At 45.5% G+C, this 10,147-nt stretch overlaps 1 protein-coding gene across 1 annotated transcript; it reads left to right on the top strand.

The window, feature by feature from the left end:
* The first annotated feature begins 2,033 nt into the window (after window positions 1-2,033).
* Window positions 2,034-2,981, top strand: LOC141994087 (olfactory receptor 52P1-like). Its single transcript, XM_074964170.1, has one exon. It carries the CDS (start codon window positions 2,034-2,036, stop codon window positions 2,979-2,981), a length of 948 nt encoding a protein of 315 aa, XP_074820271.1.
* The last annotated feature ends 7,166 nt before the right edge of the window (window positions 2,982-10,147 follow it).

Raw genomic sequence — 10,147 nt, 5'->3', positions numbered from 1 at the left:
TCAGGTTGTCCACACATGGAAGCTTTCCCCATTCTCAGAGCCTGTCTCAGAAATCCCCTTTATAATGCTGTATCCATTTTAGACAATTTTTTGAGGGTGACCAAACCTGAGCACATATCCAGAGCAGGTTATTCTTCATCCCATTTCTTAGGCATCCAAACATTGTCTTTGATTTGTCCGCTACTGCAAATGAGAAGGTGTTTCCATTGAGCTGCTTTCAATGATGCCCGGGTCTTTTCCCTGAGGTGTGTTAGAATCATAGAATCGTAGAATCATAGGGTTGGAAGGGACCTCAGGAGGAATCATAGAATCATAGAATATCAGGGTTGGAAGGGACCTCAGGAGGTCATCTAGTCCAACCCCCTGCTCAAAGCAGGACCAATCCCCAATCAAATCATCCCAGACAGGGCTTTGTCAAGCCTGACCTTAAAAACTTCTAAGGAAGGAGATTCTACCACCTCCCTAGGTAACACATTCCAGTGTTTCACCACCCTCCTAGTGAAAAAGTTTTTCCTAATATCCAACCTAAACCTCCCCCACTGCAACTTGAGACCATTACTCCTTGTCCTGTCCTCTTCTACCACTGAGAACAGTCTAGAGCCATCCTTTCTGGAACCACCTCTCAGGTAGTTGAAAGCAGCTATCAAATCCCCCCTCATTCTTCTCTTCCGTAGACTAAACATTCCCAGTTCCCTCAGCCTCTCCTCATAAGTCATGTGTTCCAGACGCCTATTCATTTTTGTTGCCCTTCGCTGGACTCTCTCCAATTTATCCACATCCTTCTTGTAGTGTGGGGCCCAAAACTGGACACAGTACTCCAGATGAGGCCTCACCAATGTCGAATAGAGGGGGACGATCACGTCCCTCGATCTGCTCTCTATTCCCCTACTTATACATCCCAAAATGCCATTGGCCTTCTTGGCAACAAGGGCACACTGCTGACTCATATCCAGCTTCTCGTCCACTGTAACCCCTAGGTCCTTTTCCGCAGAACTGCTGCCTAGTCATTCGGTCCCTAGTCTGTAGCGGTGCATTGGGTTCTTCCGTCCTAAGTGCAGGACCCTGCACTTATCCTTATTGAACCTCATCAGGTTTCTTTTGGCCCAATCCTCCAATTTGTCTAGGTCCCTCTGTATCCTATCCCTGCCCTCCAGCATATCTACCACTCCTCCCAGTTTAGTATCATCTGCAAATTTGCTGAGAGTGCAATCCACACCATCCTCCAGATCATTTATGAAGATATTGAACAAAACCAGCCCCAGGACCGACCCCTGGGGCACTCCACTTGACACCGGCTGCCAACTAGACATGGAGCCATTGATCACTACCCATCGAGCCCAACAATCTAGCCAACTTTCTACCCACCTTATAGTGCATTCATCCAGCCCATACTTCTTTAACTTGCTGACAAGAATACTGTGGGAGACCGAGTCAAAAGCTTTGACACAGTCTCCCACATCTAGTCCAACCCCCTGCTCAAAGCAGGACCAATCCCCAACTCGTTGGGTGTTCTAGTTGGGATGGTTCTCCCTGGCACATGTCTTGGCAAAGGTTTGGGGTTTTTTACACGCTCAGATTTTGAGTAACTGGTTGAATGGGTAACTCCCTACAGCATGGACTTCCTAGCCTGGCTTTCATTGCATTAAGGAACAATGCTGGATAACCAGTATTCACACTTGCGTTTCCTGCTGCTGCCTAGTAAGTTTCCCACACCACAATGTGTAGAATTATTGACATATGGAGAACCATCAGCTATGGAATTGGCATTAGTAGGGTCAGTTGTTCATAATTCATTTCTCTGAGTAACGAAAATGTCATTTTTCAGTGTGTGAAAAGTGAACAATCTGCTTCACCCATGAGAACGGCCTCCAGTAGTACATGTAATGTCTCATACTAACATTGTCTCTCCACCCAGGCATATGTATTGCGACCATCACGCTAGAGCCTCGGCACATACAAGAAGTCAGGGGAACCTACGGTACACGCAGGAGACACCGTTCTGCCTCAGAGTTGGACACCTTCTCCCATACTCCATGTCAGATTCCAACACAACCGACTTAACGAACCCCTCCACCTTCATCCTGCTGGGCATTCCTGGACTGGAAACAGCACACATCTGGATCTCCATCCCCTTCTGCACCATGTACGCCATAGCTGTCTTGGGGAACTTCACCATCATGTTCATTGTGAAGACGAAGCCAAGCCTCCATGGGCCCATGTACTATTTCCTCTGCATGCTGGCCATCAGCGACCTGGTCATATCTACGTCCCTTGTGCCCAAAATGCTGAGCATCTTCTGGTTCAATTCCTGGGAGATAGATTTCAGTGCCTGCCTCACCCAAATGTACTTCATTCACTGCTTCTTAGTGATGGACTCTGGGATCCTCGTGGCCATGGCTTTGGATCGCTATGTGGCCATCTGTGATCCCCTGAGATATTCCACCATCCTAACAAAGCCCATGGTGGCCATGATTGGCCTGGCCGTGGTGCTGCGTGGTTGCATGCTCATACTGCCCTATCCCTTCCTGGCCAGACAGTGGCCATATTGCAGAACCACCATCATCCCCCACACGTACTGTGAGCACATAGCCGTGGTGAAGCTGGCCTGTGCCGACATCCGCATCAGTAGTTACTATAGCCTCTCTGTGGCATTCTTGGTAATGGGTCTGGATGTGTTTTTTATCGCTGTGTCCTATATCCAGATCCTCAGAGCCATCTTCAGTCTCCCCACAAAGGACGCCAGGCTCAAGACTTTTGGGACTTGCGGCTCCCACCTCTGTGTCATTTTAGTCTCTTACATCCCAGCTCTCTTCTCCTCTCTGATGCACCGGTTTGGCCACAATGTGGCCTTGCATTTCCACATTCTCATGGCCAACGTGTACCTCCTCGTGCCCACCATGCTGCACCCCATCATCTATGGGGTGAGGACCAAACAAATCCGGAACAGGCTGCTCCAGCTACTTACTTATAAAGGGATGTAAAGTTTTCTCCTGGTGCTCTGGCTCTCAGACCGAGCTCTGTGCAGAGCTGGCAGGTGACATGGTGCTGGGCCCTCTTCCCTGAATCACTTACTGGAGAGTCAAAGAGACATTAAATCCTTTCCTGACCTTACTGTGTTGATTCCGCGTGACAAACCGGGGAATAGGTCTATGTACAATTCAGTGGGTTGCCACCTCTCTAACTGCTGGTAACTGGATCCTCGTAACCCTACCCCTTCCCCCACCTCTTCTGCCAAGGCTCTGACCCTGCTTCACCTCTTCCTCCCCAAGGCCCCGCCCCTGTCACTTGCTCCTCTGTTCCTCTCCCCCTGTCACTTGCAAGATCATTTCCACCTCCCTCCTCTACCCCAGCTTACAGGGGAGCATTTCAGATTTTGGTGGGGGTAACTGTGATTCCAGGGGCTACTTAGGTCTTGAAAACTCTAGTTTTTTGGCAGATGATTTAGCAATCAGCTGACAGGAGCACTATATCTAATTCTGATATAAAAGAAAGAAATTTACATAAGTATTAGGCCCACTTAGCTCTAATACTAAAATGTTCTGACATCTTGTGCCAAGTCACTTAAGGGACACTGGTTAGGTTTAAAATATAACTGTATATTCTTACTTTGTTACTAACTCTGCAGAGAGAGAGAGACCCCACCAGGACTCCTGGGTTCTATCTCAGCTCTGGGAAGGGAGTGGGGTCTAGTGCATTACAGCAGGGTGGAGGGGAATAGATACATGTAGGGTCTCTATAAGAACATCAGAATATCCATACAGGGTCAGACCAATGATCCATCTAGCCCAGTATCCTGTCTTCTGACAATGGCCAATGTCAGGGGCCCCAGAGGGACTGAACAGAACAGGAAATCATCAAGTGATCCATCCCCTGCTGCCCTCTCTCAGATTCTGGCAAACAGAGGCTAGGGACACCATTCCTGCACATCCTGGATAATAGCTATTGATTGACCTATCCCCCATGAAGTTATCTAGTTCTTATTGGATCCATGTTATAGTTTTGGCCTTCACAACATCCTGTGGCAAAGAGTTCCACAGGTTGACTGTGAGGAAATACTTCCTTTTGTTTGTTTTAAATCTGCTGCCAACTAATTCTATTGGGTGACCCCTAGATCGTGTGTTATAAGAAGGCGTAAATAACATTTCCTTGTTTACCTTTTCCACACCTCTCATGATTTGATAGACCTCTGTCATATCCCCCCTTAGTTGTCTCTTTTCCAAGCTGAAAAATCCCAGTCTTATTTATCTCTCCTCATATGAAGCTGTCCCACACCCCTAATCGTTTCTGTTGCCCTTCTCCGTACCTTTCTGCACACGGCATTCAAGGTGTGGGCCTACCAGGGATTAACATAGAGGCAATATGATATTTTCTGTCTTATCATCTCTCCCTTTCTTTATGATTCCCAACATTCTGTTCGTTTGCTTGATTGCCACTGCACTTTGAGGAGACGTTTTAACCCTGTTCACTCCCCTTAGATTGTATGAACTCTCTGTAGCCTGATATCTCTGGGCTTTTCCTGAACTCTTCGCTCATGCTCCTTGTACCAGGGGGCAGAGTAGTAGTAGGATTTTATGTTTGTATTTTATATAAATTAAAGTAAAAAATAAAGAATAATAACATAGCATGAATTAAATGTATTTGGTGTATAATTTAATTATATCCTGCCAGCCACCTTTTTTAAATATCAGAAAGGAATGGTCTAATGGGCCATTGGTAAAGATGCATCAGCCAGATCTGTGTCTGAGTTGATTTCAAGGCAGTAACAGACCTTTTAGAGTCACCACTTTGTTCTAGGTTTAGTATTTTAAAATAAGTAAAAGAATGCAGTAATTGTTTTTCTTGTGCATTGCAATCTGATGTTCCTGTTGTTAAGGAAAAGTTAGCACATGTGGCTTACCCTCGGCTTTCTGACTTATGCCCGTCACCTCCTTGCTTGCCAATTAGCAGTGCTTTCTGTCCAGGTGACAAGCCTCATGGGGGGAGGACTTGGGTAGTCCTTGTAAGTGAGAATATTTAAGAAAAGAGACCAGAAGGGCTGGGGGCTAGTTAAAAAGCCCACCCTCCTTGTTAATTTGGTAGTGAAACAAAGCTGGTGCTCATGGAAGGGACAGTTCAGAAAGAAAAACAGGATCAGGCCCAAGCATGCAGGCAACAAATAGAGAGATTGGAAAACAGGTTGGAAACTTGGAGGTCATAGTGGAAAAAGAGGAGTAAATAATTACAGGAAAGGAAAACATAAATCCCGGAATAATACTTGGAATGGTAAAACCTAAGTTAATTGGGTGTCCTTTTGGAAAATAAACAAATAATTTAAAAAAGAAAAGTAAAAAGTTAACTCTGTAGTTGCTGGAAAAAATTAAGCAGTTGAACTTTGTGAAATACTGGAAAGAAAAAGAATTCTTGGTTTCTTTGCAGCCATTTTGGAAAAAATGGGCCCTTTTCCAAAGAAATGCAATTATACAGTGCTACTTAATTAATATCTTATTAGGCTCCAAGGGGCTACAATAGGTGGTGTCTTCCTTTTCAGGTCTCTGTGTGTTTGACAGCAGAAGTTAAAAGTAAAAGGCAATCAAAAGTCTGGTAAAGTTTATTGTGCCCTTTTTAAAGTAAGCATCTTTAAGCTGTGGATCCAAAAGCAAGCCGGAAAGCATTTGTTCTAATGTAAATTACCTAACTGATAAGGTAGAGGCCACTGCAACCTGGGCTACCTATAAAACAAATACAAGAAAATATGGGTAATTCCTCTGTTTTGCCTGCAATTAACAAGGGTATTTGTATAAAAAGGAGATATTTTAAGCAATGACTGACTGCCCAAAAGGGGTAGATCTGTGTTTTTTTGTCTTTCAGAAAATCAGAGAAAACTGATGCCAGCTGAAAAGCAATTCAACATCTCATGAATTTACTGGCACAATAGGAATTCTGTTCTGTGTTCTATGTCCTGTCTTGTGGTGTTTGTCTTGTGGCCAGAATTGCTGTGTTTAATTTTTCATAGGACAGTTTAGTTTAAAACTAAATAGAAGGGTTAAATCAAAATGCAGATACTTGTTTTATTCAACTTGGAATACAAAGTGTTTGGATAGTTAACCCACTCCCCATATTATACATGGGATCCTTCTGGCTACATCAAATTTCTACCCAGAGGGCTGGGGAGGGAGGAAAGCTATTGGACACCAGAGGTTGTACCAAGTGGACTCCTCAAAAGTGGGTGTGCTTGTCCTGGCTTGTTGCTCCAAAGCTCTGTAATAAAGTCATTTTCCTAGAAGGGTGTATGTGGCATACATTAAACAATAAGACTAAAGTGCTGTATAATGGGCAATGTACATGTGTTCCTTTTTAAACAAAGGTGTATAAGTAAAAAGTGAAAGTTTCCTTTGCAGGTTAATAAAAGCCAAAAATGGGAAAAGAAAAAAAACGGAAAACGAGCTAATTCAATGCTGTAGCTGGCAGGCTCGGTCCAAAGATAAGACACTGGCCTGCCCAAGGACACTACTCACAGCTAGGATTTGGCTAACAGCCAAGAAAGAGGGGGGCTTGAATGTGCCCAAGCAGCTGTGAGATCTGCAACACACTGCCAGACATTAATGAAATGTGTTAGGTCTCTGTATTTACAAATGAAAGGAGTCCTGCTTCAAGAATCCTGAGCAAACCTGCCCTTTGTTAAAACCAAGTAACTGGGTCTACATAAAGGTCCATCAACAAAAGACTACTCTGGCCCCATGCTGGAAAGGCCCTTATTAAGTCCTGCTAACTACCAACACCGCTGTGAAGTGCCAAGGATTGACTGCCTGGACCCATGCTTCTTACTGCAAAAAGACCCCTCCACCTCGAAATGACTTCACTTCGACTACTGATCAGCCTGTCCCTCCTTCTGGGTTTTTTTTTTCTTTCCTCCTTTTGGACAGCTGAGAAAAGGACAAGGTGAAGTGCTAGTAACCTCTCCCTTGTCCACTGACAGAGCTAACCTGCATTCAGTATTTGCTAAAGAAACCAAAGCACTACAGGATGACGTGCTAGTAACCTCTCCCCATATAATGCAAAACTGTGACTGTTCCAAGAGAGAAGAAGGAACGCCTGCTCTGCTGAAACCACCAAAATCCAAAAATTCCTGACTGCAAAAGACACTGAGAATTGGCCTTGGTGGCAAAAACGGAGCATTGTACATTGGCAGGGAGGAAGTTGCGGGACGTATTCTTGGAAATGTGAAGTGAAGTGGTGGGGTGGGTTTATTCCAGAGGCTGGAACCTGTGCTTGTAGGCAAGTATGAATACCAAAAACGCCTTACAGCCACGAACATTACTCCCACCATCTGCCACCACTCCTTTGCAGGTAAAGGTTCCTGGATCCATCATAGCTACGTTAAGTTGGCCCTGGGACCCCCACCCGACCCTGACAAGCCATTGGATGAGCCACTTCACGAATGAACACCACGACCAACCCATGGACTGAGCTTTCCAGCTACTGGGACCTTCACAGCCCACCAGGACTTCTTGTGTTCCTGTTTATCGGACTTACATTGGTGGTGTTGTTTTTTGTATGGTATAAAGGAGGATGCCAACATTGGTATGGTTTGCCTGGGGGGTTCCTCTCCCTATTCCCAAGTCCAGTACAAGGATGGGAGGGCAATAGCTTTTTGAATTTAACCCGTGCCATAAAACAGGGTGTAAATCAAATGCAGTGTTGGATTTGTATTCATACCCCCACATATTTGGGTCAGGGGGTCCCGTTGGTAGGGGTTCCTATTCCCCTTAATCAAACACTCCAAACTAAGCTATGGGCAAACACTACATTTAACTGGAATGTTACAATCCAAATATGGTCTATTGATATGGTGGCTCAGGGTAATTATGCTTTATGTGTGTCACGACGTAAGGGCATAGAAAATACAGTTTTTGTAGGGAATTTTGTGGGGTGCAAGGACACCACCCAAATCAGCTCTGGTGCAGGAGGTCCCTCTACCTACTCCAGAACCCCGTGGCCAGTCCCCGAGGGGTCTGGCTGGTATTGGTTATGCAATCACACAGCCTATAAGGTTCTCCCAGCAGGATGGTGTGGTCCATGTACCTTAGGGGCTATAGTACCCGCCGTGACAGTACACCAGAACCTGACCCGGGGAGAGACCCGCAATCTAGTATGGAGGGACCGACGAAGTATTCCTTTAAACCCCCTTTCTCAACGGCCCAGAGGCTTTCACTCCTTTGCGCAATGGTTTCTGCCCTGGTTGGGAGTAAGCAAGCTCGAAAAAGCTATAGTTAATATTTCAGCTGCTTTGGAACTAATGGCAAATGCTACTGCAAATGCTCTATCTGCCCTTCAAATTGAAGTCACCCAGCTATCCCAAACTACATTGCAAAACCGTCTAGCCCTGGATTATCTTCTTGCAAATCAGGGCGGAGTTTGTGCTCTGGTCAACTCAAGCTGTTGTGTATTTGTAAATCAGCACCATAGGGTGGAAACTGACATCCACATCCTCAAGCAACAGGCAGCCCTATTCCACCACGTCAGCCTCGACAATACCAGTGCCGGATTCCAGGAGGTCTGGGACTGGCTCACCTCATGGCTACCGGATGTGGGGACTTGGGGACGGCGTATTTTGTATTTACTTTTTTTGACTGTTATTGTTTTTGCGTTATTTTTTGTATGCCTACAATGCTGCAGTATGTGCTGTCGGCAGTTGCTAACCCTGCAGCGCGGTTACTCAGCCCCGATATAGCTTACTGAGGTACAAAAAAAAAAAGGGAGGACTGTTAAGGAAAAGTTAGCACATGTGACTCCATTTTGGTTTGGGACCCACCATTGTCTAAAAGCAAGCACATCATGCACCAGGAGGAGTGTTCCTTAGATACTGCATTCCTGTGAAAATCCTCCTCCTTGTCTCCAGCCTGCCTTGACTCCCGGTATCTGTTCTTTGTCAGTCCCTAAACTCTCTATCTCCTGGCCTTTGATGTGAGGCCTCCCATCCTGATAATAAAAGTTACTGATGCATGGCTTTAGGACCATGCTGTGTAATTAACATACTAGTTTAGCACGAGGAATGCACCAAGCAGGGATAGGTGGTAGATAAGAAAAGAGTTTGTTCGTTGGCTAAGGTTTCCGATGCACGAGGGCAACATGCTTTGCTAAGAGGTATATAACCTTTGTATAATCTGTATTCGGGGTCCCCTCCTGGCTAGCAGGGGGGCACCATGCTTGAGCGTAATAAACTTAGTGTTTTTTGGGAACTCTGCAGTTGTGGATTTTGTTTATGTGCCTCAGCCTAGATTCGAACTGTGCGTGACCTATCAGGTATAATTCGCAGCATTAGTGTGCGTGTCCTACCAGGTATAATTCGTAACACTGTTCAAGTGTCCTGTGTAAATCAATTCTGTGTTGTGTGTGTTGCAGGTGGGGAGATGGGGGAGTAACTGCACTCAGATGGGTGGTTACATAGGCTGCTGGGTGGGTGTGAGACAGCGGAAATGCACAGTCCTGCCCTGGCTGTGAGAAGTGTGTCCTGGGCCTTTAAAAGCAGATCACGTGTTCGGAGGAACTAGATTGGGGCTAGCGAGAATGGGCCATTGAGTGGTAGCTGCACCAGACACACAGCTGGGAGCGCACATGTGACGTTATTGACATAATCTGTAACCGTACAGATAACTGTTGCAACCACTGTTATATATTCACAGCAAATATTGTACAAAGGTTGTTGTGTGAGGTGTCTATGGGAAGGTTATGATTTCCTAATTATGATGATTCTTTCTGTATGTGTGTACCATTTGTGAAGTTAAAGTTATGAATATTGGCTATGTTCTGGTATCTCAATGCGTTCTGATTCCAAGAAGCCTTCGTAAAGCATTTGGTCAGCTTCTTGAGAAAGGAATTTTCAAGTTAAGTCCCTGTGGAAAGATGAGGCCCTGAACCATAAACCCTTCGTATCGGAGGCCCGGTATGAGGCCTGAGTCCTGAACTAAAGTGATGGTCAAGACCTTGCTAACATAGAGCAAAGTTAGGCTGGGAACCAGAGGCAGGCCCTGCTCACAGAAGTTGGCAAGAAGAAGGCTGCTAAAAGCACGTAGACACATATAAGCACTAATAAGATGAACATGTGCCAGGATGGCACCAGAACATCCTGGTACGAACACCTCCCACAGAGATAACAAGGAACAGGCAG

The sequence above is a fragment of the Natator depressus genome, chromosome 1 (genome assembly GCF_965152275.1).
Source record: "Natator depressus isolate rNatDep1 chromosome 1, rNatDep2.hap1, whole genome shotgun sequence".
In the NCBI taxonomy this organism is placed as follows: Eukaryota; Metazoa; Chordata; order Testudines; family Cheloniidae; genus Natator; species Natator depressus.
The sequence above is the reverse complement of the archived record's forward strand: the minus strand, read 5'-3'. Positions and strand labels throughout refer to the sequence as shown.

Excerpts from the sequence above, each read along its gene's own strand:
- LOC141994087 (XM_074964170.1), top strand. The coding sequence starts at position 2,034 with ATGTCAGATTCCAACACAACCGACTTAACGAACCCCTCCACCTTCATC.